A 27,422-nucleotide genomic window follows, 5' to 3' on the forward strand; every position below is an offset into this window, starting at 1 on the left:
ACTTGAAACATTTACTGGGCATAATAACACGGTCCGCTCCGTTGTCTTTTCTCCTGACTCAAAGGCCCTTATTTCCGGATCAGATGATACTTATGTTCGAGTCTGGTCAGTTGCAACCGCTACTACCATTCACACCCTCGAAGGCCATACTTCGCCAGTCGAGGTGTGTGCCTGCTCGTCAAATGGAAGCATGATTGCCTCAGGGTCACTAGATGACCATGTCCGAGTTTGGTCAATTCACAACGGTCAACATATTCGAAGCCTGGACAGTTACGAGAGGGGGGTTACATCAGTGGCTTTTTCATCAGACTCATGCCGGATTGCGTCGACATCGCGAAATGGAATAGTTCGTATCTGGTCAGTTGAAGGAGGTGGCTGTCTATAAGTCTACAACGAGCTACAGGACCGCATCTTCTCAGCTGCCTGGTCACCAGACCTCGAAATGATGGCCATGGCGTCGAGCAGAGACATTCACTTCCGTCAGTTCTCACCGACCGAGGAAACGTGGAGCATCAACGCTCACAACGCAACCTCAGCAGCTTTCTCGTCAGACTTGAGGCTGATCGCGTCCGGTTCCTTCGATGGCTGCGTGCGGATCTGGTCTACAACTCCACGGGCTTCCACGAGTATCTCGGACGACCAAATACTATCAGTGCACTTTGTGGCAAACTCGAACCTTACAGCAGCAAGATCGCGCACAGAGATCAGTCTTTGGTCCGCTGAGACGGGACGTCGCCAATCAATACTTGAAGGGAGCATCGAATGGGGGGAACTAACGGAATTCTCTCCTGATGCGACACTCTTGGCTGCGGCGTCAGCAGATGGCCTCGTCCAGATCTGGTCGACAGAGACAGGGAAGTGTGTACACACACTGGTTAGTGCCAGCAACCACCCTCGTTCTCTTGTTTTCGCAGCTGATTCACGCCGCCTGGTCGTTGTACACAAGAATGGAATCATCGAGGGCTGGCAATGGGAGAAGGGAACCTACGAGCGCATCTTCCTGCGGTGTTATGGACTACCGCGCTTCCACAGCCTAGCCGTGGCACCTAGAATGAAATTCCTAGCCTTGGTACTTGGAAATGGAATTCTCATCTGGGAAATAGGCGACTCTGACTATCTGCTACGATCCGCTGGCCGTGCCCGCTTGATTGCCTTCTCGCAGGACTCGAACCTCGTTGCATCTGTCCAGAGAAATAATGGATATATCACCATTTGGTCGGTTCGAACACGTCAACGTTTGAAACAAATCCCAATAGCCTGTGACATATACAGCCTCTCGTTCAGTTCTGACAACACGACTCTCTACACGACCAGTGGCCCATTTTCATTGAATGAGACTACACTCGTCGGCAGGGATCTACCATTGACGCCAACCGGAGTACCAGAAACGAACAGCAAGTTCACTCTGAGTGCTGACAGGTCTTGAATCCAGTATTCGGGACAGAACCTCCTGTGGCTTCCCTCCGAGTCTAGACCTCGTGACGGGTATTTTGTGGAGCTTTTCTATGTCATTGGAGAATCTACTATTGTCTTGGGGTGCTCTATAAAGGATATCATGGTTATCAGATTTTCAAATCAATGGCTATAATTTGAGGGGATGAACACGCCTGCTTGAGTCGCAGGTGAGTGACATCAGCGGTGTCTAGTATGTCAACGGGGTTGAAATCCAACTACATCGTCACGGTAGGAGTTAGAGGAGTCAAATGCGAAAGATGCTTCTAGCAAGAGGCAGCTAATAAAATAGTGAACCGTTAACTATGCCTGTCGTATTGAAGAGGGAAATGACCTAACCAGGTGCGTCGGTATTGTAGGTTTCAACTCTTTTGTGAGCAACTGCAGGATAAAATATTAAATACTATTATAGTAACAATATCACCAAAATATTAGACATAACAGAAGGACCTATCTTGGAGTAAGGAACTCTGTTCACGAATATTTCTTAACGTACATGCATAGTAAGTGGATCAGACAAGCAAGTGGATTATGTATACTGTGCACTAAAAGCAGAGATTTCTAAACCTAATTAAAATAGCCATAAAATAGCTACTAGCTTAAAAAGAGTTATATTAGATATTAAATTACTAAATAAGCTATCTATATTTTTTTTAGACTTTTAGAAAAATTTCTTTATAGAGTAATAGCTATTTATATAGTATAAATAGACTTTTTAAATACTAATTAACTATAATTTTTTTTAAAAATATATAAAGTTTAAAATTAATAGCTTATTATATAATATACTTAAACTTTTAATTTTATCTATTTTAGGCTTAGCCTGATTTTCTTAGAAATTTTTAAATTAATATAATCTTAGGTATAAATCCCTTTATTGGGCAAATTGATCCACTTGCTTGCCTGATCCACTTGCTATACATGTACGTTATTGTAATTTCATACTCAGAATTTCTTGTATCTCTGACTAATAAAATAAAAAGGGTTGCCACCTCAGAAGCCTATTGGGTCTTACATTTTAACCCTAACATACCCTTCAACCTCACCTTCTTCTTCACCTCATCATCTTCACACGTAACTGGGGTGCCAGAACTTCGGTACCTACACTCCATTGGACTAGAAAGTAGTAATTCCGACATTTCTCAACGCGGAATGCTAATATGACACATTTTGGGAGACAATGCCGAAAACAAGGGAGCAGGATTGTAACCCCGTAGGTTGTCGGGGCTAGCTTGAGGCGAAAAGGGTGATTGCTAGCTCCAGTCGGCCATGGGCCATACAGAGCCATGTTCTCAGGCATGTGTTTTCTCTTTGAGTAATCGCAATAGATGTTATCAATTCATCAATATCCACAGTTTGACGCAAAGTTCGTATCTTGATCTCCAAGATCCACACTCTAGCCGACCCTTCCGAAGTTCCCGTTGAGCCCCATTGTATTCTGTTATCTTCGACGTCATTATACTTCTTTAAGTCTTGTTTTGCCTTTTTATCGGGGAATTCCTCAGCTAGAAACTCAATTGATGATGAAAGGATACAAAATACTCTCAAAGCCATGATGTAATTGTCGCGCCATGGTAGCTAACCGAGGTAATAGGTATGATTCATGAAGATAAAAGGGTTTCGACTGCAACCTGTGCCAAGAATTGCATCATCAACCAATTTTCTCTATCTGCGTTTCAATCATTCACCATGGCCCCTATAACAAGCTCTGATGTTCTCGAATATGAAAAGTCCATCTTTGATGCTGGACTTCACTTTGCTCGACCTCCACTCACCTTTCAGTCATCAGAATGGGAACCTATGGCCAAGGATGTACTCTCAGCAACCTCATGGGGCTACATCCACGGCAACTGCGGAGCTGGGTCAACATATCGAAACAATCTCACCTCCTTCACACGCTGGTCCATTGTGCCTAGGCGCCTAGTGCCCAGCCGAAAGGATGATGCTGGTAACGAGAGGTTTTCAGACACGACGACAACGGTTCTCGGTCAAACCCTGCCCTTCCCAGTTGCTATCGCGCCGATTGGTGTGCAAAAGATTTTTAATCCTGAGGGAGAGGCTGCGACTGCCCGAGCGACTGCCTCCCTTGGCATTCCATATATCTTGAGCACAGCATCAAGCACAAGCATCGAGGATGTGGCAGCCGCAAACGGCGCAGGTGCTCCCAGATGGTACCAGCTTTACTGGCCAAGCCGTGAGCATGACGACATCACCATCTCCCTCTTGAAGCGGGCCCAGGCTGCTGGCTACACTGCATTGTTCGTCACACTCGATACTTATGTGCTTGGATGGCGTCCCAGCGATCTGGACAATGGGTACAATCCATTCATCCACCCAGATCATATTGGCGTCGAAATCGGTTTAACAGATCCCGTTTTCCAAAAGCAGTTCAAGGAAAAGCATGGATACGACATTTCCAGTGCACCCAGTGGGGTGTATCAGTCAGCTCAAGGCGGAACAACTGGAGCCAGCCTTGGCCCGGCGGCCCGAGAATGGGCCAAAATTGTATTCCCCGGACACTCACACTCTTGGGAAGACGTCGAGTTCCTCAAGAAGCACTGGGATGGACCTATTGTTCTCAAGGGCATCCAAAGTGTGCAAGATGCCAAGAAGTGCGTTGAAGTGGGCGTTCAAGGAATTGTTGTGAGCAACCATGGTGGAAGACAGCAGGACGGTGGGGCCAGCAGCTTGGGAATGCTACCGAAGATTGTTGATGCTGTTGGAGATAAGATCGATGTCATTTTTGACAGTGGTATCAGATGTGGTGCTGATATCATCAAGGCAGTTGCTCTGGGTGCCAAGTGCGTCCTCATCGGCCGTCCATATGCGTATGGGTTGGCACTTGGGGGAGAAGAGGGAGTGAGGCATGTGCTTCGAGCCATGTGTGGTGATCTGACCATGAACATGCACCTTGCAGGCCTCCGTGATATTCATGAAGTCACCAGGAACATCTTGGTCAAGGGGTCGGATCTGGTCTGATGAGGAGACGATCCGTTTTAAGTTTGATTCAATCTATTCATGATGCGGCGGTACAACTCACGCCCTTCTGTTCTCAATTACAAAATCAATATCAAGTTCGCTATGCTCTATGCTTTTCATCCATCATTCCTCCTCGCCAAGATCTCTTCGCCATACTTTGACAGGCATCTCCCCCAAGATGTGGTTCATTGTCTCCTCCCGCTTAAGCTCAAAGCCTGCAGGCAGGGCGAACTCGTACCTGTGTACAATAGAGGCAAGACAAACAGCCTGCTCAAGGTAGGAGATGTTGCGCCCAATGCAACCTCTGGCACCAGCTGAGAAGGTGATGAAGCAGGACTGGAGCTCCTTGCCCTTTTCGCCAAGGAATCTCTCCGGGAGGTACTTTTCGGCCTCTGGGTAGACGGTTTCGTCGCGGTGTGCCACGAGGGCTGAGATGCCGACAGTGGTGTTGCCTGGAATGTACTGACCCATGATGGTTGTACCTTCAGGAGGAGTCTTGCGACCAAGGCTCTGAGGAGTAGGAGGCCAAAGTCGAAGGGACTCATCCAGACAGGCTCGAAGGTAAGGGAGATGCTTCACCTTGTCGTAAGGAGCAACCATCTCATCGGGCTCCAAAACCGAGTCGATCTCATTTCGCAGGGTCTCCATCTTGTCAGGGTTGAGAAGCAGCTGGTAGAGGACGTTTGCAAGGGCGATGGCAGTAGTGACACTTCCGGCATTCATCATAATGTTGATTTCGGCAACAACCTCGCCCCATTCGAGGTTGTGGGGATTACCGCTCTTGTCCTCCATAAGAGCTTGGAAGAAGTCATCAAGCTTCTCTCCGGCATTGTAGCGTTGCAGGCGGAGGTTCGCACGTCGGAGGACAATAGCATCCCAGCCTCGGCTCGATTCGGACATGCGTCTGTAGTAAGGAATAATGTTGGAAATCTTATCAAGCAGCTTGTAGTTATCGTAGCTCCAGAGAAGGAGAGATTGCTTGCGAGCAGTGGGATAGAGGCATTCTCGGAGGTTGGCTTCGAAAATGGTACCGTTCTTCTCCTGCGCTTCGACTCGGTCGTGACCACGGTCGAGGAGGCCTAGTTTCTCAGAGAGACCAATGTCGGCAATGGCATCGAGCGAGAAGAAGTTGGACCAAGCGCGGAAGTCGACGTTGACGTCCTCTGGGCTGGGGTACTTGACGCCCTTGGGCAAAGGAGCCGTGCAGCACTTTTCAAAGTGGTTCATCATTCTCTGCACCTTGTCGGCGACCTTGTATTCCCATTCCTCGAGGTTCTTGAGAGCATAAGCGGAGGAGAGAACCTTTCGCTTTCGTGCGTGGTCGGGTTTGTCGACGACATCGGCCAGGTGGAAGTGAGTTCCAGCCGTGAGTATGTACGATTCGTCTTTGGTGCAGGGGGTGCCGTGGCCGTAGATGCCCTTGATAGCCTTGACACTACCAAAGGACAAAGTGTTTGGGCCAGTTCGAAGGATTGGCTCCTTCTTGTGCATCTTGGCCATCGCGGAAGATCGGGCGCCTCCATGAGCGAGGATCATGAAGGGGAGGTTGGACATGCCCGAGAAGGTGGACATGTTTGGGAATCGTCGAAGACCTGGGCATGGTAAGCATTGAGGCAACGCAGAAAGAAAAGGGTGTATTTTACCTTTGGAGTCTCTGAGGTAAACAACAAATGGGTAGATTAGGAAGTAGATGACTGCGACAACCCCTAGTGCCGCAGCATACGGCGTGGTGCCCAGAGACGCGACCGAGACTGACATTTCTCTGGTCCAGATCAAGGCAATCGGTTGAACAAGACGATACAAAAGAGGTTAGAGGAGAAATACGCAACTGGGAAAAAAGCCGTCACCACTTGTGCTTAGAGAGCGGTAGAATTGTTCTAGAAATGGAGTGCTGATCAGAGTCGTAAACTACAACCACCGAGGCCATGGCAAGCGTCCTTTCTTATACACCTCGATCACAATGTGGATGTCAACCACCAAAGACCCAATCTTGATCAAGATATTACCATGTTGGGCATCCCACGCTAGAGAGACGGAGGCTCTGTCTCGTGAGTCGAAGGGCTTCTCTCCGTCCCCCGCATTTACCCCGCCCCCATCTCCGCCACGAGCTTGGGCATTTTCCTTACAGGTCAAAAAGGGATATAAACAGCGAAGCCCTGACTTTGAAGACCCGCTTCTCGACCCTTGCTCCTTTCTCTCTTCGTCCCGTCTTCTCGCTGCCATGCCGCCCACCGGTCCTCGGAGGCCCGGGTGCGAGGTAAGTCCAAGTTGCCTATCCTGATCATCCGGGACTGATCGCCTTCCTAGAATTGCCGTGCGAGGCAAGTTGTCCCATTCCCTCTGATCTCACAGGTGACGACATTGTCTGACGGAATCCCATCTTGATAGACATCTAAAGTGTAAGTACTGGTAGCTGCACAGTTCAGTGTGTTCGTCGCGGGTACCCTGACTGGCTTATCGTGCAGGTGACGGGGGAAAACCCTGCGCGCAGTGCGTCAAAAAGAACATTGACTGCAACCGAAATCTCAGGGTTCGCTTCCGGCACAAATCCAAGACCGGGTGAGTAGCCGGCTAGGCCGGAACATGATAAGGATACAAGATGCGCCAGTACTAATTGATCCATCAGAGAGCCTCAGCCCGAATTTTCCACCTCCCAGGTCTGGTGCAAGACGGCCGGCAAGAGACTCAAGTTTCTCGATCAAAGTCTAGAGGTTGCTCGGTATTACGATGACGATGCCGAGTCGGATGGGGAATCACGACAACCCCTGCGACAGCAGAATCTTGATCGCAGCACCCCCCCGCCCGGTCCCGATCAACAGCCAGTAGCATCTCTTGAGACTGCTTCAAGTGCCGGTTCTGCGGGTCTTGCGCAGCAGACGGATCGCGATTACGTCTCGCCCATTCAAGGGTCATCAGGGAGTTCTCCCCGACTCGATCCTGGCCTCTCACAACCGTCCATCTTCTCCTGCCAACGAGTGCATCATGTGCCCCTGCCAGGACACGCTGGCGGCAGCATTGCGGCCTTAGGTGGGCCTCATCAATATCACCCTTGCTCTAATCATAGCCCATCAAGCTCCAACTCCTTCTCACATGATCGCACATCCACCAATGCCGACCTACCACCTGCGCCACTCAACGATCGTACCAGGGCGAAGCTATTCCGTCATTATATCAAATATATCGCGCCCGCATTCGACTCTTACGACCCAACCAGATACCTCTCAACATGCGTTCCATCGATAGCTGTGACATGTCCCGCATTTCTCGAGCTGATTCTGGTCGCTGCCGCTGGGCATCTTCACGCTGTTCAAGGCGGTGCTTCAAACCTTGAACTCGATGTCTATAGGCGACAGCTTCCATCTCACGATGATTTCTTACAACAGATGATCCAGTCAGGCATGGACATGTCTCATCTCGACGCTGCCGTTTTACTCTATCATTTCTGCGAAAACCTTCAAGGTTAGATATTTCCCATCTGCACTCCACTTTGGGGAATTTATTCTTCCTTCATCTGAAGTTATCTTGATATTATGAGCTAAAGCGAGGTTACTAACCTATGCCTCCAGCCACCTCAATGCACAACGATGTCTCATCAGACTTGATCTCCCCACATCTAGACATGTCCCGGCTGCATGTGTCCCCTCTTTTGACTCGAGTTCCCGTCACGTTTCACGACGCCGTAATGTGGGCATGTCTGAGGCAAGAGTTGTTCCTGGCAGTTATGAACCAAGCCCCCGTTGATAAAGACACCTACCGGTCTGGGCTGGAACATCTCACTCACGCCAGCGATGATTTTTCCAGGACGAACAGAATGCTGCTTAAGTTGATGGAAGTGGTCAGGTTTTGTTTTGGAGAGGGGAAGGATACGACCACCTACGATGAACTCCTCGAATCGACCGCCTCCTGGATGAGGAGTACGCCAGCTTCCTTTACTCCAGTCATGACACGACGGAAATGTAATGGGGCACCTTTCCCCGAGATCTGGCTGCTGAACGATTGCATTGCTGCAGGGCTTCAGTACTACCATCTCTCAAGGATACTCTTGATTGTCCATGACCCTCGTGTGCCTCGTCTCTGCCGAGCTCGGAGGGAGGCCTCTCGTTGGATCGATGTGAGTAGAGTGCAAACTTACAGCTCTGATACGCTTGACTTCCATGCAGTAGCTGACTCAAACAGGCTCAGGTAAGGAACGATCTTGAGATTATCTGTGGAATTGCGGAATCGATGAGTAATATCAACCCGATGCACATGTAAGTCTAGACTTTGTTTCTCTTATTCAGCTAGCTGACCCTGGTTCCAGAACCGCCTGCATGGCAATCTCCATGGTCGGAGATCGTTGCTCTCAAAGAAGTCAACAAGGTGCTGTCATCAATATTCTGGACAAGACGACCACAGAATTTGGGTGGTCTACCGACCTGGCGTAAGTAGCCTTGGATTCATAGAGCTGTTCTCAGACTAACCACTTGGATAGAAGGAAGCATCTCCTCGATTCATGGGGATGGCCGAGTAGGATGGAAGAGTAATGTTATCCCCGAGCGATGCGTTATTTAGCTGCTGTGGGAAGTCTTCTGTATGAATAGTATATCACGAATTGGAGAGTGTATTTCAAGTTGTGTCACCATCCTATTCCCTCTGCCACTATGGTCGGATCATCAAGTTTGGTGATATCGATCACCTGTTCATTCTCAGTTCATTTCCAGTCCTCCTAATCACAAAGAACTCATATTGAGGTATCGAAAGAGATCACATCATCTTTCTCCGAAATAACATCAAAGATCCAATACTCCTAGCCTCTCAATGCGTCCGTGGTGTGATGCTCACAACCGTAGGGTAGCCAGTAGTCAATACGCGGTTAACCGATTCCGAGGTCAAGAACTTGTTGGAGTTGGCAGAAACCTTGTCTTGCCCCCACGAGGCTAGACCAGACCAGGTTATGAGGCCTCGCTGGATATTTCCCTCCCAGTCTGGCTAGGAAACCAAGCCCGCACCTCGCTTACTGACTCGCACTAGCCTACCCCAAGTGAATCACGTGTTGGATAGCGTACGGCATATTCGATCAGAACGATATGAAACAACACGATGTGGAGCCAAAAGTGATGATGTTGCTTCATCCTCCTCCCGGCCCCCTCTTTTTTCAAGAGGGGGTTTTCTAGTCATCTGACTAAGGCTAGGATATCTGTGTACCAGGGGTTTATGCAAATTCGGGGCATATGCCGCCACACGAGGGGTCAATCCAACATCACGCTATTTTCTTCCTCGTCCATGGGGCTGCCTTGACCCCATACCCCAGGTTCCGGATCCCAGGCCTGGTCCCCCGAGAGCCTTTGGGCACTCAACTGATGCGGAGAAATGGAGGCATTTTCCGGAATCCCCTTGTCGAGGCCCCAGTCTCTGCGAAGCTGTGCAGCCACCTCTCGTGTTGGCCACCCCATGGTATTCGACATGTCTTCTAGAAATCTAAAGACCTCTTGGTGCTCACGCTCATCTTTGAGGTAGACTCCACCTGTTTTCAACCAATGTTAGGGGCTAGCAACAAAAAATGCGGAGCAATTTCAGCTTACAGGCGTACAATGTGTGATGTGCTGTAAAGTAGGCAGTGGGCAGATTAGGGTTGCTGATGGTCAGGCCAAGCAATGTCCGCAAGTCTTTCCGTACAGATTCCTGATGTCGGTCAGTAAAGTATCATCATTGAACATCTCCCCAAAAGCCTACATCCGAAGCTGCTCGTAAACGGATTGCATCAAATCCAGGCGTCCACAGTTGGGGATCGAAAATGGTGAGCAGCATCCGAGCAATGTAGTAATGCTGATACCCTAGAACTGTACACCGCAATCAGCAAACGTTTCCTCCTGGATGAACGTGAGGGGATCAGGTACCCTGTATGTGGCGCGCCATCCATAGTGTAGGGAACACAGACTTCTCGCCATCTTCTCGAGCTGGCGAACCGGGGGACCAAGACAAAACTTTCCATGGCGTTGTGTTATACCATCTCCTGAGGTCTTCTCTTAGCTCAGTCCACAAAACGGAATCGAGTCTTGACTCTGGTCCGAAAGCGTATGCCAATACCCGGCCGCAGATGAAAACTACCCGATTGGCCAGGGATTCGTCACAAGTATCGACAAAGGACTGAGAGTCCCGGTAACTGTCCATGTTGGTGCGGAGCGGCCGTGACCGCGTTAGAGACACATACATGTCCTGGCGCAGGACAACCCAGCTGGCCGCTTCTCCAAGTCCTCCTTGAGCTGCGAAGCGAAACTCGGAGTTGAGTAGCCTTGAGCTACCTGTAAGATGAGTGCTCCCATCCATATCTAAAAAGTGGTTAGTTTTTCCGGGCCACAAGTTGAATCTTACCAACTCACCCGTCATCTCTTCATATGAGCGCAATATAACAATTCCCGCCAGCACGTTCTCATTGACGGCCCCGATTGGGTCATCGAGAATGGGGATGAGGATACGCAACGCATGACTATGATACGTCTCATGGCTATCATCGGGAATTCCGCTCTTCAAGCTTATTTGGCGAGACGAAAAGGCAAGTATCGAATAGGCCAGAAAGGGGAAATGGCGAGCGCGTTTAGGAACCTCTGTGCCAAAATGTCGTGCCGGATCGCAGACGTCAAACTGAAGCTGAGGTTATCCCCACGATGCGGAGTAACTTGCCAAAGGAGATATTACCCATGGTGCTAGTTCATGTATGAAGTGCATAAAGTACTCGGCTTCCTTCCGATTGTCCAGGGGTGGGCCGAAGCCGAACTCTGCAATAAACCCCGTCTCGGACCTGGTTGCGGATTAGCTCATCCAGTTTTCGGTGATGATGATGCAATGACAAACCCAGTCTCATCTTCCTCTAGAGGCTCGGCCGCGGGGAGAAGTGATGGAAGGGGGTTAGACCATCCCTGGCCTATCGAGGCAGCCATCTGCACGCACCCAAGTTGCACAGGCCACGAGCAAGTGGTGATGGTTGGAGAGTGCAGATGTTGTTTGGACAATAAGCGGACCGCCGAGTTGGAATCCAGGTAATGAAACCACGTTATATCAGGCCTGTGCCACGCTTACCGCACAACCACGGGGCGGCTTGGCATAACCAAGTGATACCGGGCCAAATATGATGGAGATAACTTCCCTATAGACTCTGCAGGGTAATAATTCGCGCATAAACTCCAGGTTTTACCCCGCATGTGGCCCGACGCCACCCCCAGCTATCGATGAAATGGAGGTGATCCACCCCCGTTAGCTCACCCCGGACCCCAGACGGTACTGGCGATGGCATGCTCCAGCCGGGGGAAAGGTTGTGTTTCGCGGTGGACAAGGGTCAGATATGGTCTGAAACTACCCAGTCAAAACACTGGCGATTTGCGCATGAGTCGTAAGCCAAGATGCGACTATATATATGGCCTTGCGCCTTGCTTTTGGGATATCTCTTCTCATCAAGCTTGTCTGCAATCCAGCATTCGATATTGCCTCCTGGCTCATCATTCTTGTCCTTGGCTCTGTCTGTCTTATCACTTTGCTGGCTCTGAATCACTCGGAAAATGTCTTCCCACACGGCTGATGATACCCACGACCACAAGTCCTCGACAGAGGGCCATGGGATGGGCAAGTCTACATCGCAAAAGATTGAGCATGTCGAAGAGTCACAGAGCACCATGGTTGATTTCGATGATTCTATCGAAGATACCAAACCTTCCAGATCCGTGTGGATGATCACCTTCACCGTTGCCATGGGTGGATTCTTGTTCGGTGAGATCTCCTAACTCGGCGACGCAGCCTTTGCGCCGGTAACATCATTAACAAGGAAAACAGGCTACGACACTGGTGTTATCTCTGCTGTGCTCGTCACCCTTGGGGATGACCTGGGCCACGAACTTGACTCACATGAGCAGGAACTGGTCACCTCTATTACCTCTGGCGGTGCCCTCATCGGTGCTTTGATCGCTGGTCTGCCCGCTGACAAGTACGGCCGCAAGTTGGGAATCTACATTGGCTGTGCCCTGTTTCTCATTGGATCAGTCATCCAGGCAGCAGCATTCAATCTTGCGGCAATGACTGCTGGACGCTTGATTGTTGGCCTGGGTGTCGGATCGGCTGCCATGATCATTGTAAGGTGTCCTTTTGTTCTGTGTCTTGTTCAGAGTAACTAATATTTGCTGTTATAGCCTCTTTATATCGGTGAACTGGCTCCTGCCAAGTACCGAGGTCGCATGATCGCTTTTGACAACCTCAGCGTCACTCTTGGTCAGCTCGTCTCCTATGGTCTTGGTGCCGCCTTTACCGATGTTCCCCATGGCTGGAGATACATGGTTGCCGTCGGAGGTATCCCTCCCATCATTTTGGCCGCTTTACTCCCTCGATGCCCTGAATCGCCCCGTCAACTTATTGCTCATGGAAAGCGAGATGAAGCCGAGAAGTGCTTGCGCCAGGTCTATCCGGATGCTACCGATGAGCAGATGAAGGCCAAGGTTGATCGACTTGTGTGGACTGTTGAGGTTGAGTCCCAGGTTGTATCCGACAAGTCTCTTTGGTGGCAGTTTAAGCAGCTGCATTGCGTTCCCTCGAATCTTCGAGCCCTCATCTCTGCATGCACTGTCATGGCTAGTGAGTTCTTTCTATAGAACGTAAGCAAGTGAACTCTCGCTAACAAACTAGTTTCCCAACTTGGTGGTTTCAACACTCTCATGTACTACTCCGCGACCTTGTTCTCTCTCGTCGGTTTCAACAAGCCCACCGCTGTCGCCATCGTTGTCGGTGCCACCAACTTTCTGTTCACGTTTGTCAACATGGTCGTTATCGATAAGGCTGGCCGTCGCATAATCTTGCTTGTGACTGTACTTGGCATGGTAAGACTCGCGAGAAAAATGCATAGGGACAGACTTGAGACTAACTCTGCTTCCAGGCTCTGAGCATGGTAGTTGCCGCGGTTGCCTTTCACTGGATCCCTATCTCCAAGGACCTCGTTCTCCAGGCTGATTCAGTCAACTGGGCCGGCATCGTGGTTCTCGTCACCATCATCCTTTACGTTGCCTTCTTCGCTAGCGGTGTCGCAACCATCGGCTGGGTCGGAACCGAACTATTGCCTCTCGAGGTTCGCGCTCTCGGTACTATGATGAACACTGTCACTTGCTGGGGCTGCAACATTATCATTGCGTCTACGTTCCTTTCCATGATGAAGGGCATGACTCCAAGTGGTGCCTTTGGCTTCTACGCAAGTATTTGCTTCTTCGGCTGGCTCTTTGTCGTCTTCTTTTACCCCGAGGTCAAGGGACTCCCTCTGGAGGAAGTCAGAAAGGTCTTTGAGAACGGTTTCGATGTCAAGTTGGCAGCTCAGATGCAGCGCGAGCTCAAGATTGCAAGCCAAATGTCACAGGCCTCCATGGGCTCTAAGGCCTGAGTCATGGCGTGGCGACATTGGCTGCTCACATTGTTCAGGGCCACGTGGAAGAGCAGTGCTGATGCACGACTGGCATTTGAGAAGGTGGTAAATCCCCAACCGTGTATATTGTACAAAGTATCCATCTAGTATATCCGTCGCTCGCGACAATTTTATAGTCTGGCTATATAAAGAAAGAATCATGATTCCAATCAACTCCTCTACTCCGGGTATTTAATAGTTGTTAACGCTTCATCACTCTGATAGACTTACGCCCGGAATCTGACTGCAGCCCGGAACCTGACTGCGGGCTTGACCTGGGCCGCAGCCTGAGCACCAGTGTACAGAGGGGGGCCAGGGACAGTCCAAGTTGAACCCTGGTTGTCATAGATGGAGAAGCCAAAGATTTGAGAATCAGAAGTGCTGTAAAGCTGAGAGGCAACAACACCAGATCCAGAGAGGTCATCTGTTCCGGATCCAGTCACTTCGATGTTGCCGCACTGCATGTAGAACTCGGGCTCGTTGAGATGGGCACGATGAAGAGCAATGAGTTCGTTTCGAATGACGTACTTGCCGGGGGCAATGGACGCTGGAATAGTGGCAGAGTTGACGCCGCCATTCTGGCGAAGCTTGTCGGTAGCCCATGTGCCCCCGGCGTTGGCGGGACCGGACACGACGCCCTCCTCGGCAATCTTGGTCCACTTCAACTGTGTCTTGTCCACGGAAGCGCAGTCGCCGTTGCAAGGAGCGATGTATGTGATGACGGGTCCCCGATGCGACTCAGCCCAGCCGTTGGGGTTGATCTGCTTGTCATCCGAGGTCCAGAAGAAGGAGGCAGAGCCGCCGGCCGCGACCTTTCCATAGTTCTTAGCGGCCTGAGATTCCCGACGACAGACAAAGTCAGGACTAAAGATGTCCATCTCAGGTCCCTCATCGGGAGTTGAGAAGCTCCATCCGATAGCATCGGGGGAAGGGTTCCAGCGGCTGTAGCCAGCGTAATCGACACCATCCAAGATAAAGGTGTTCAAGTAGCCATGGGCGGCAACCTGAGAAGCCAGAAGAGCAGTTCCGAAAAGAATGAAGCGGGACATGTTTGCTTTAGTCTGGAAAATAGGGGAAAGAGAAGGAATGAAGTTTGGTATAGTTTTAAAGGAGAGTCTGAAGCAAGTCGCTTGTCAAAAGCGAGTGCGTGGAAAGGAGAGTAGAAGGAATGGAAAAAGGAAATAGAAGGAAGAAAATCGTCAGAGAAAAGCTGCCTAGATTGTACAAGCAAGTCTTTAGATGGAGACTGAGCTTGTTCTTATAAATGTTGGCCGAAAAGAAGTGGAAGCGCCTCACTCATGCGGTTTGGCGCGCCAAGATTCTCACCAAGGCAAATTGGGCGCCCGTTTCAATAGCTGCATGGGAGGCCGCACCAAAACATGAGGTTTAGGAACCAGATTGGTCCATGAGGCGCGGGGCTTTGTTGTTTCAAGACCCCTGTAAAGGATCGGCTCTCCACAAAGAATGTCATGCTGATCTTTTGCATGGGGCTGCGTTTGACGGTCAGTGTGAGAGACAAGAGAGAAGACTTGAGCTCCGACGGAGACGGACTTGGCCAGTTAATTTACTGGAGGCAATCCTTTCTTGGTAGGCGTCCCTTAAATCTACAACTCTAATGGCGAAGACAGGCACGACTTTTACAGAATCAACAGACGGATCCCGAGCCTCCCGCCACCTGTAAGCGCTGCGGCCCCATCTGGTTCTTGGCAGTCGGCAGAAACAGCTGAAAGACCCTCTCGTTAGCGAGGCAAAACTCCCCGCAAGGCCCAATTACCAGCCAGCGCTTAGAACAATGAATTTAGTGGAGTCGAGTCGGGTGCATGCCATAACAAAGCACCGACATCGAGGGCCGCTATTCTCGTCCAGTTGGCGCTCAAGCGTCACCGTTTTGGGCATTCGGCGAACCAACATGGACTTGTCTTTGAGCCCAAGAGAGTAAGCTTAATTATCGTGGCGGTAGGATCAAACATGTTTCGACCATCAGGCCACGATGCAATCTTATCCATCTTGTTTCATCTGATGACCGTGGGCAAAGCGTCAGCGTCTACAAGGTCAATGGGATAGGCTACGTGTACAGTTCATCGGAGAATTAGTCGCATTTGAACTTATGCGCGTGCATTATCGAGGCTAGTCACATGCAGACGAAGGTCTCATATTTTATCTCGCTGACAAGGGCTAAACAGTACGCGCGGGCTGTTAGGGTATTATCAGAGACGCTGCCATATTTTATGTTACGGTGTTAGTACCTTATGGCGCAATGTAGTGCGAGACACTAACTATAATTGGGTTAGCTAGTGGACCGCTCACACTCAAGCAGTGATGTCCGTTGGCAGTAATGAAACATACACCTATCTCTTGAGTTGTGTTGAGCCTCCCGGCCGTACCGAGCTCCACATCCCCCCATTTGTCAGCAGGTACATGAGGGGAACATAGTAATGCGCCATTGATTAATTTCGCCTTTATCACTATGTAAATCATTTCGAATTAATTAATGACTTCCCAATTAATACCTATAGAGATATTAGTAGAAGCGATTAACGCGTAGGGTAATAGTAGCTTCATCAACGAAGACAATAGCTGTGACGATTATGTGTTTTCTAAGGGATAAACCGGTCGTGCTGGGTTTATATTGGCAGAGAGTGCTAGGCGTAGTCTAAGCAATAGGTTATAAGTTACGTCTAGTAATATACTTAAAGGTATTAAGTATAACTAAGTTATATTAATAGCTGCCATAGCTAGTATATAAGAAGGTATAAGTAAGTATATCTATATACTAAGGTCCTTATAGATGGATTAGGATAGATTATAGGCCATAGGTCGTGATCTATTATGATCTTTCCTTAGATTATAGATGGATTATAGTGTCTTGGCATAATCCGTCGTGATCTTATAGTGATTGGTTAGTGCGGTAGGTTAACCTCTTTTATTACGTGGGTGCGAGCTTATCTAGGCCGTGATATAATATCTCCCCTCTATTAGTTTTATCCTTAAGGCTATATCTATAACCTTATACTTATTATTAATATATTCCTAACTTAGACCTATAAAAATTTCTTATTAATATATTTAATCACTTATCCCTTTTAAGGAAATATCTAGCTACTATTAAGTTAGGCGATATTATTAATTACTTTGGTTTTTAAATTATATTATACTTTTTTTTATTATTCCTAAGGTCTATGCTATATAGCTTTGCCTAAGAAATCTACTCACTGCGGCGAGTATGCCTATTAGGGCTATTTTTATAATATATTAAAAAATATATTAAGTGCTTATATATAGTTTTATTTATATTATAGGGTTTCTTTATTAATTATTTTAATGACTTATATTAGCAAGGAGTTAGATTATTTAGATTTTAAGGAAGAGTGTGCTAAGAAGGATTTCCTTTAATTATAGCGGGAGGCTTAAGAGGCTTAAGCGAGGGTAAATAAGGTTTTAGCTTATTTAACCTATCTTTATCGCTAAAAGTATTAATTGTATACTAAGGGTATAGAGATAGTTTCTTATAGTCTCTAGTCTCTAGATAAGTTAAAGGAGGCTAAGAGGGTAAAGTTAGAGGTTATAATTACTATATAGTTTATAGGTATTATAAATATTATTAATTAGAATGCTATTAGTTTAGAGTTTATTTCTCTTTTTAATATTATTAATAGAAATCCTTTAAAAGGCGTTATATATTAGTAAGATATTCTAGGGGTTCTTATATATTTTCTAAGTCTAGGTAGTATTTTTATTTAATAAAATATATTATTTTATTATTAATTTTATTTATATTAAGAATAGCTTTAATAATATATTTTTTTAATTTATTAATTTTTATATTTAGTTTTTACTTATTTTTACTTAAATAATATCTTATATTAATTTAAGTAATAAAATATAAAAAATTAAATAGAGCTTAACCTTAGGTAATAAGTCTAGTTTATAATTATATTTTAAGATTTTTTACTTAATCTTATATAATTTAATATATTTATAATTAAGTTTTTTATTTTATTATTTTATTTTAATATTTTTTATTATAAGATAAATTATATCTTTTTTAAGAAAATTAATCCCTTAATTTTTTTCTTATTAGCATAGCTTATTATCTTATTTTTAATAAACTTAAGTTTTATTTTTTTTTTTTATATAGGTTCTTTAGTTAATTACTAATAAGGATTATTTTAAGATTAATAATAATATCTTATATTTATTAATATATATCTAGTATAAATCTAAAATTAGTATAAGCTAATATAATCTTTATACTCTTATTTATAGCTATATTATAGGCTAGCTATACGGCTAATAGCTTTTTAACCTAGTTAGTTTATTTATAATTTATATAATATTAGAGGTATTATTTTAGTATTTAATTTATATATTTTATTTATTTATTTATCTCTTTATAGTATATAATAAAGAGTTTATAATTAATTCCTAAGTATCTTATAAGGCTTTACTAGAATTTTAAGGCAAATAATAATTCTTAATTAGTAATAATTTTAAGTAGTAATTTATATATTTTAATAATATAAAAATAAAAGAGGTAAGTAAATTCTTTAGCTATTATTAATTCTCTATAAGGTATAAAATAAGAAAATTTTATAAGTTTATTTATAATAATAAGAATATTATTATAAAAGTTTTTAATAGCTAGTTCTTTTAATAAGGGTAGTTTAATAATAAAATCTATAATAATTAAGTCTTATAGTTATTATATAATTAAGAGTAACGTACATAATAAGCATGCGACACATCCAAGTATGCGATGCATTTTACCCTATAGTGGGATTTATACCAAATTTTAAAATAGCCTTAAAAATTCTAAGAAATTTAGCTTAAGGTTTAACTAGCTAATAACTTAGAGTTAGACTAACTAAGCTATAAAAAACCTATTATAATTTTTTAAAACTTTTTAAAAAAATCCCTTATAAGGTAGTTTAGAAAAAGAATTATTTGCACTATATAAGTAGCTTTTTTTTCTATTAAGAGACTTTTTTAGAAATTCTAAAAAATTATCTATAGTTTATTTAAGAGTTAAGTTTATTAAAATACTTTTTTAAGCCTATAGCTATTTTATTATGGCTTTTATTAAGCTTAAGAATGTTAAGATTTAGTGCATAGTATAGGTGCGTCGTATACTTAGATGCGTCGTATGCTTATTATATATATTAGTTATAGCTTTTTATATAATTTATAGTATTATATCTTAGTTTTTATATAAAGGTTATATTAATTAGTAATAATTAAAATAATTTTCTTTATATTAAGAAAAATAAATATTATTTTAATTTATTTTAAGGTTTTATTAATTTCTTAATATTTATATAATAGGTATTTATATATTTTATATATAAGGTTATATTATAATTCTTATAATACTTATTATTTATTTATTTTTTATTATCTAAGAGGTATTTATTATATTCTAGGATTTCTATAAGTAATAAATTATTTTATTTTATTATATAAGTTATTATAATAATTTATTATATAATATATATATATAACAAGCTAGATAGTAAGTAAACTAAATACTTTTTTTAACCTTTAAGATAAAAATTACTATAAAAACATAATAAACTATTTAATTAATTAAAATTACTCGCTATATTCTTCCTTAGATATCTTAATTATTACCTAATATATTCTTATATTATAACTAGGCTTACTATAAATACTATAATATTAAACCCCCGGTCGCACTAACCTCCCTTAATTACTATTTCTTAATAATTTTACTACTACCTATATATCTATATTTATTTAATTAATTACTTACCTTTCTTTCTCTATTATTATTACCTCTTTTTTTTATAGTTAGGTCCTTTTTGCCCTCTAGCGCTAGCTTAGTATCTTATTTACCTATTTAAGTTTTTTAACCCTAGCCTTAAGTAAGGCAACCTTATATATAATTATCTTTATTCCCTTAAAAGAAGACTATATAGCTTCTAAAATTAACTCTAAGGAGCTACTTTTATGCCTTATAACTTATCTCTCGAGGTAATCTAACTAAGATTAAGCCTTAAGTATAATCTTTAAGGTCTTTAAGACCTAAGGGGTTAACGGTTTAGCTACCTCCTTAGGCGGCATTAGAGTCTATAGCTATATATTAAGCTTTAAGACTATACTTTCCGGGTTAAGAGAAATAAGCCTAGCTCCTTTAAAGGCTAACTTAATATTCTTTTTTATTATAGTGGCCTAAAATGCGGCGTAAAAGGCTAAAAAGAACTTAGTCTTTAAAATATAAGTTATAGAGTATCTAATTAGATGCTTTATTTCTTAGCTATAAGTATTCTTAAGTATACTAAAGTACCTAATATTAAGGGGCTAAAATATATAAGATAAATAAAGTAATATATAAAGCCTAATAATCTTTTTTTCCTTATAATATCTCTTAAATTTAATTAAGTAATAACTTTTATAGCTATTAAGGATTAAAAGATAATAGTAATTATTTAATCGCTTAGCTATATATTAGTTAAAGTGCTTAAGCCACTTAAGACCGGTCTTATTATTAATCTAGCTATTTTAGGTTATTATAATAGCCTAATCGCCCGGGAGGTTATTATCCCGGTATTAGTTAGCGAGGTAATATTAGCCGGCACTAATAATAAACAGCGCGATTACTTAGCTATCTGCATTAATCGCCTAAATAACTATAATCTATTCCTAGTTTCTAGGCTATACTAATTTTAGCTTTTTATGCCTATCTATGCCTATGATAATTATTTTACTCTAAATTATATCTATTATAAAGCTAATCTTATTAATATTATAGAAATTATCTAATTAGATGCTATACTTCGCGATTATATTTGCTATAAATATAAACTAATTATAAATAATAGCTAGATCTTTATACTTAGCTCTCTAGTAGTTATACTTCTAAAAAAAATATATCTTAAGGTCTAGGTATTGCCTAATGAAGTTTAAAGCCTAATGCGCGCTAATTAGTAGCGCATCGCGGTCGGTAATTTGTTAGAGGAACAGAACACACCAACCACAGCCAGTTTGTATGGTCGTGTAACTTTTCTCAAAGACTTCTGAAGAAGGATCCCACACACTTCTCGGTGAGGCAAACACAATATAAAATAGTAAGGGCAATTGATTAATTGATAGCAACGGAGATTTGGTCAGAGAAAGAGCCCAAAAGCTGCTCCTTTCTCATTGACCATGATGACAGTGATGATGATGCTGATGGCCGGAGGCAACTGGTCTCTGACCTTTTTCTACGTACAGGAAATTGCTTAATGGCCCAAAATGGCTTAGCACCTTTTTCCCCCAACTCAGTAAGTAATTAATTAGCTATTTCCTTTATATTATAAAGCCGGGGGGGAAATCCTCGCGAATCTAGGTTAAGAATAAAGTAAATAAGGATCTATTCCTTTAGATTAGATAGTCGGCGTGAATTAGGAATAATATTAACTCGGGCTTGGATATTATTATATCGGTTAAATAGTATTAAATGCTTGACTTAGTAGAGCTTTGTAGCACCTCTAAGACTTAGTTTTAATATATTTTAATAGGCTTAAAGTATAAGAAGGATTCTAGCCTCTTTATTAGACTGTGATATGCTAGGTAGTTAAGAATTAATTAATTAAATAGAGATAATATAGGTTAAGGGATTTTTTATCTGGTTTGCTTGCTATCTAGCTTGCTATATATATATATTAGCGGAATTATTAAGAAATAATAATTAAAAAAGGTTAGTATAACTAAGGGTTTAATATTATAATATTTATAATAAGCCTAGTTATAATATAAAAATATATTAAGTAATAATTAAGATATCTAAGAAAGAGTATAATAAGTAGTTTTAATTAATTAAATAATTTATTATATTTTTATTATAATTTTTAATTAAAAATTAAAAAAATAACTAACTTACTTACTTAGCTAACTTACTTATTATATATATTAGTCTTAAATAACTTAAATATTTTAACTAATATATAACTAAGTAATTAAATAATTATTATTATTTTTTAATTTTTAATAATTATAAAAATTATTACTTAATTAAATTTAAGAGATAATATATATAATAAGCATATATTATATATAAGTATATATTATACTTTTCTTATACCTTTAAGATAGAAATTATAATAAAAATACTATAAATTATTTTATTAATTAAAATTACTTACTATATTCTTCCCTAGATATCTTAATTATTACTTAATATATTCTTATATTATAACTAGGCTTACTATAAATACTATAATACTAAACTCCCGGTCACGCTAACCTCCCTTAACTACTACTCCTCGATGATTTAGCTATTACCTACGCATTAATATCTATTTAATTAATTACTTGCCTTTCTTTCTTTATTATTATTACTCCTCTTTTCTATAATTAGGTCCTTTTTACCCTCTAGCGCCGGCTTAGTATCTTATTTGCTTATTTAAGTTCTTTAACCCTAGCCTTAAGTAAGGCAACCTTATATATAACTATCTTTATTCCCTTAAAAGAAGACTATATAGCTTCTAGAATTAACTCTAGGGAGCTACTTTTATGTCTTTTTACTCGCCTCTCGAGGTAATCTAACTAAGATTAAGCCTTAAGTATAGTCTTTAGGGTCTTTAAGACCCAAGGGGTTAATGGTTTAGCCACCTCCTTAGGCGGCGTTAGAGTCTATAGCTATATATTAAGCTTTAAGACTATACTTTCTGGGTTAAGAGGAATAAGCCTAGCTCCTTTAAAGGCTAACTTAATATTTTTTTCTATTATAGTGGCCTAAAATGCGGCGTAGAAGGCTAGAAAGAACTTAGTCTTTAAAACGTGGGTTATAGAGTATTTAATTAGAAGCTCTATTTCTTAACTATAAGTATTCTTAAGTACGCTAAAGTACCTAATATTAAGTAGCTAAAGTAAATAAGATAAATGAGGTAGTATATAAAGCCTAATGATTTTATTCTCTTCGTAATATCTCTTAAATTTAATAAAGTAGTGACTTTTATAGCCATCAAGGATTAAAAGATGATAGCGACTATTTAATCGCTTAGCTATATACCGATCAAAGTGCTTAAGCCACTCGAGACCGGTCTCGTTATTGGTCTAGCCATTTTAGGTCATCGCAATAGCCTAATCGCCCAGGAGGTTACTTTCTCGGTACTAATTAGCGAGGTAATATTAGCCCGCACTAATAATAAACAGCGGGATTACTTAGCTATCCGCATTAATCGCCTAGATGACTATAATCCATTCTTGGTTTCTAGGCTATATTGATTTTAGCTTTCTATGCCTTTCTATGCCTATAATAACTATTCCACTCTAAATCATACCTATCATAAAGCTAATCTTATTAATATTATAGAGATTATCTAATTAGATACTATACTTTGCGATTATATTTGCTATAAGCATAAACTAGTTATAGATAATAGCTAGATCTTCGCACTTAGCTCTCTAGTAGTTATATTTCTAAAAAAAACATATCTTAAGCTCTAGGTATTATCTAATAAAGTTATAAGCCTAACGCGTGCTAATTAGTAGCGCATCGCGGTTAGTAAGTAATTAATTAGCTATTTCTTTTATACTATATAGTTAGGGGGGAAATCCTCGTAAGTCTAGGTCGAGAATAAAGTAAATAATAATCTATTCCTTAAGATTAGATAGTCGACGCGATTAGGGGATCTAATTGTGTCGCGATTAAATGCCATTCTGCCGGCGATATAGTCTATGCTCGGAGATCTTATAGAGGTTTATAGCGCGTCGGATGCTTAGTTTTAGGTTATTCTAAAGTGCTTAAAGAGTAAGAAGAGTTTTAGCCTTAGTATTTAGGTCTAATATATTTAATAATTAAAGAAGCAATTAATTAAATAAAAAGTTAGGTATAGGAGGGAAAAATGCGATGCATACTTGTATGCGACGCATGCTTATTATATATATTATTATAAAAAAAATAAAATTATTAAATTTTATATATTACTTTATTTATTTTATATATTTTAGCTCTTTAATATTAAGTACTTTAATATATTTAAAAATACTTATACTTAAGAAATAAAATATTTAATTAAATATTTTATAATTTATATTTTAAAAATTAAATTCTTTTTAATTTCTTATATTTAATTTTAGGCTATTATAATAAAAAAAAATATTAAATTAGCCTTTAAAGGGGCTAATATTATATGCCCCAGTCACGTAGGTCCCCCACGTGACAAATCTAGCTCTATAATAGCCAGATCCAGCAGCTTTTAGATAGAATCAACTTAGTTTTAGATTACCTCTTATGTGCCTTCTTTGCATTGCGACTTATGTTTGTTTTGACCTTCTAGCTGCTAGAAACAGCTCTCATCTCACCGCTTTCAGTAATACTTAGGCCTCTTACTCCCCTAAGAGGACTATAACAGCTAAGCTTATTCCTCTTAACCTAGAAAGTATAGTCTTAAAGCTTAATATATAGCTATAGACTCTAATACTAACTAAGAAGGTAACTAAATTATTAACCCTTTAGGTTTTAAAGACCTTAAAGATTATACTTAAGGCTTAATCTTAGTTAAAATACCTTAAGAAATAAGTTATAAGGCATAAAAGTAGCTCCCTAGAGTTAATTCTAGAAGCTATATAGTTTTATTCTAAGGGAATAAAGATAATTATATATAAGGTTGTTTTACTTAAGGCTAGGGTTAAAAAACTTAAATAAGTAAATAAGATACTAAGTTAGCGCTATAGGGTAAAAAGGACTAAATTATAAAAAAAGAGGGATAATAATAATAGAGAAAGGAAAGTAAGTAATTAATTAAATAGATATTAATATATAAATAGTAATTAAATTATTAAGAAGTAGTAATTAAGGAAGGTTAATATAACTTAGGGTTTAGTATTATAATATTTATAATAAGATTAGCTATAATATAAGGACTTATTAGGTAGTAATTAAGATATTTAGGGAAAAATATAATAAGTAAATATAATTAATTAAATAATTTATAGTATTTTTATTATAATTTCTTATTTAAAAAGTTAAGATTTTTAATTTACTTACTTATTTAATTTACTTATTATATATATAACGTATATGATAAGCGAGCGACGCGGACAAGCGAGCGATGCACCTATACTGTGCACCAAAACTGTAAATTTTAAAGCTTAATAAAAACCGCAATAAAATAGGTATAAGCCCAAAAAAAGCATTTTTATAAACCTAACTCTTAAAAAAACTATGTATAGTTTTTTAGGATTTTTTAAAAAACTCCTTTATATAGAAAAAGCTATTTATATAGTGCAAATAGACTTTTTTCTAAACTACCTTATAAGAGATTTTTTTTAAAATTTTTATAAAATTATAATAAGTTCCTTATAGCTGAATTAGCCTAATTCTAAGTTATTAATTAATTGAAAGTTAAGCTAGATTTTCTAGGATTTTTTTTAAGTTATTTTAAATTTGGTATAAATCCCACTATAGGGTAAAATGCGTCGCTCGCTTGTCCGCGTCGCTCGCTTATCATGTATGTTATATTAAGCTAAAACTAATTATAAATAATAATTAGATTTTTATACTTAGCTCGCTAGTAATAATATTTATAAAAAAAATATATCTTAAAATCTAAGTATTACTTAATAAAGTTATAAGCTTAATATATACTAATTAGTAATATATTATAATTAATAAGTAATTAATTAGTTATTTCTTTTATATTATATAGTCTAGGGGGAAATCTATAATGATTATATATTTCCTAAGGGATAAACCGGTCATACTGGGTTTATATTAGCAGAGAGTGCTAAGCGTAGTCTAAGCAATGGGTTATAAGTCACGTCTAGTAATGTGCTTAAAGGTGTTAAGTGTAACCAAGTTGTATTAATAGCTGAGGTAGCTAGTATATAAGAAAGTTGCAAGTGAGCGTGTCTATATACTAAGGTCATTGCGGATGGATCACGATGGATCATAGGCCGCAGGTCGTGATCCGTCGTGATCCTGCCTCGGGTCATAGATGGATCATAGTGTCTTGGTATGATCCGTCGTGATCCTCCAGTGATTGGTTCACGCGGTGGGTCAACTTTTGTCACGTGAGTGCGAGTTTGTCTGGGTCGTGACAAAATCCTTATAAATCTAAGTTAAGAATAAAGTAAATAAGAATTTATTCCTCTAGATTAAATAGCTAATATGATTTCTAGATAGTATTGCATCGAGATTAAATGCTATGTTATTAGCGATGTAATATTATTTGATTAATCTTATATATATTTACGGCGCGTTAAAGGCTTAGTTTTATGTTATTTTAAAGGGCCTAAAGGGCAAAAAGCATTTTAGCCTCATAATTAGACTATAATATGCTGGGTGGTTGAGAATTAATTAATTAAATAGAGAGGATATAGGTTAAGGGATTTTTGGCATACTGGCTTAACTAGCTCACTTGCTTATTATGTATGTTATGTAATTATATCTTTTTTATCTTAAGTTACTTAGATAATTTTAGACTTTTTTAAGTTTTCTTAATTAACTTAGGTACTTATTTTATTAAGAATCTCTAAAGAAATAGAAGTATCTTCCTTAGTTTCCTAAATCAGCCGGCTATTTCCTAAGCCAATATACCCACCGTGCTTGGTCTTCCGAGCACAACGGAGTTGCGGAAGACCGAGTCACGGGAATAGACCGGACTATAGGCCCACTCAAGTAGTCCATCAAATGGATTTTGTGGGATTGATCTTGAATGGCTTGTCATCACCCCCCTTGCGGTGAGCAAGTGTGAGACAGCAGGATACCTCGCTGCTGACGCATTTGAGTTAGGAGAGCTGTGCAAATAGTGTGTGGCACTAAGACTTTAAACCAATATTCACTAAAAGAAGCTTCATATTTAGAGTATTTCAGGTGCGCCTGGTCGCAGCTCCGTCGGGTGTCGGGCGTTCAGAGGCCTTGCTTGTAGACGCTATGAGAACCGCCACAAAGTATTGCTACGAATTGGTGATCATGTATTCGGCAACAGGATGCAAGCTCATTCGCAACTAAAATCATGTTCAGGACTTGTGGCAAACACGACGCGTGGTCCTTGGCCGCCTCGCGAACGGAGTAATAGGTTAACGATTAGGGGGCCCCTTTCAAAAGGAGGTTCCTAAAGTCTAACCCGTACGAGCACCACGATCGTGGTTACTGAGCAGTCTTTACAAGACGGTTAAATGCAGAGATAGACCAATCTAGAGCACATATTCAATGTCGTTGTGCCGGTTTCCCGTGGATTTTAAGTGTCTGGGCCAATCTTGAAACTCACCAGGACTATGGAAAAATATGGGCCACCAATAACGGTGGAGTTGAACCGAGCTTGAGCTGAAAGCTTGTGTTGCTGGAGCCGAAATTCAGGGCAAGGGTGGACCCTTGACAACGGCGCGGCATCACCGGGCTGATGCCGAACGGCCCGACGTTTCCTATTCCAGACACGTACCCCGGCGAAGCAGGTCGACAAGAGTGACAATTCCGGCAGAACGGCATATGCTGTGAACCTTCTATACGGTCTCGAATGTTTGTTTCATGGCTTGTGTTATCTATAAAGTGCCAAGCCTTCGCTCACTTCACATAGTCATCCAACTTCACAGCTCATACATTCCTTCTCAACACTTACTTCAATCATTCATTCTTTGT

At 41.2% G+C, this 27,422-nt stretch overlaps 4 protein-coding genes across 4 annotated transcripts; 2 read left to right on the top strand and 2 right to left on the bottom strand.

The window, feature by feature from the left end:
* Positions 1–3,141: 3,141 nt before the first annotated feature.
* Positions 3,142–4,431, top strand: LRP88_03508 (FMN-dependent dehydrogenase; the record flags this gene model as incomplete). The annotated part of the gene is made up of 1 exon (XM_083240127.1): positions 3,142–4,431. The coding sequence occupies one exon, from the start codon at positions 3,142–3,144 to the stop codon at positions 4,429–4,431; it is 1,290 nt and encodes a 429-aa protein (XP_083105257.1).
* Positions 4,432–4,554: 123 nt separating this feature from the next.
* LRP88_03509 (cytochrome P450) lies at positions 4,555–6,189 on the bottom strand (the record flags this gene model as incomplete). The annotated part of the gene is made up of 2 exons (XM_083240128.1): positions 4,555–6,023; positions 6,075–6,189. The coding sequence occupies 2 exons, from the start codon at positions 6,187–6,189 to the stop codon at positions 4,555–4,557; spliced, it is 1,584 nt and encodes a 527-aa protein (XP_083105258.1).
* Positions 6,190–12,023: 5,834 nt separating this feature from the next.
* LRP88_03510 (general substrate transporter) lies at positions 12,024–13,819 on the top strand (the record flags this gene model as incomplete). The annotated part of the gene is made up of 5 exons (XM_083240129.1): positions 12,024–12,171; positions 12,235–12,530; positions 12,588–13,026; positions 13,078–13,268; positions 13,325–13,819. The coding sequence occupies 5 exons, from the start codon at positions 12,024–12,026 to the stop codon at positions 13,817–13,819; spliced, it is 1,569 nt and encodes a 522-aa protein (XP_083105259.1).
* A 248-nt stretch (positions 13,820–14,067) lies between these two features.
* Positions 14,068–14,889, bottom strand: LRP88_03511 (lytic polysaccharide monooxygenase auxiliary activity family 9 protein; the record flags this gene model as incomplete). The annotated part of the gene is made up of 1 exon (XM_083240130.1): positions 14,068–14,889. The coding sequence occupies one exon, from the start codon at positions 14,887–14,889 to the stop codon at positions 14,068–14,070; it is 822 nt and encodes a 273-aa protein (XP_083105260.1).
* Between the last annotated feature and the right edge of the window lie 12,533 nt (positions 14,890–27,422).

The sequence above is a fragment of the Fusarium phalaenopsidis genome, assembly GCF_050370095.1.
Source record: "Fusarium phalaenopsidis strain FUZ10S chromosome Unknown contig_32286, whole genome shotgun sequence".
NCBI lineage: Eukaryota > Fungi > Ascomycota > Sordariomycetes > Hypocreales > Nectriaceae > Fusarium > Fusarium phalaenopsidis.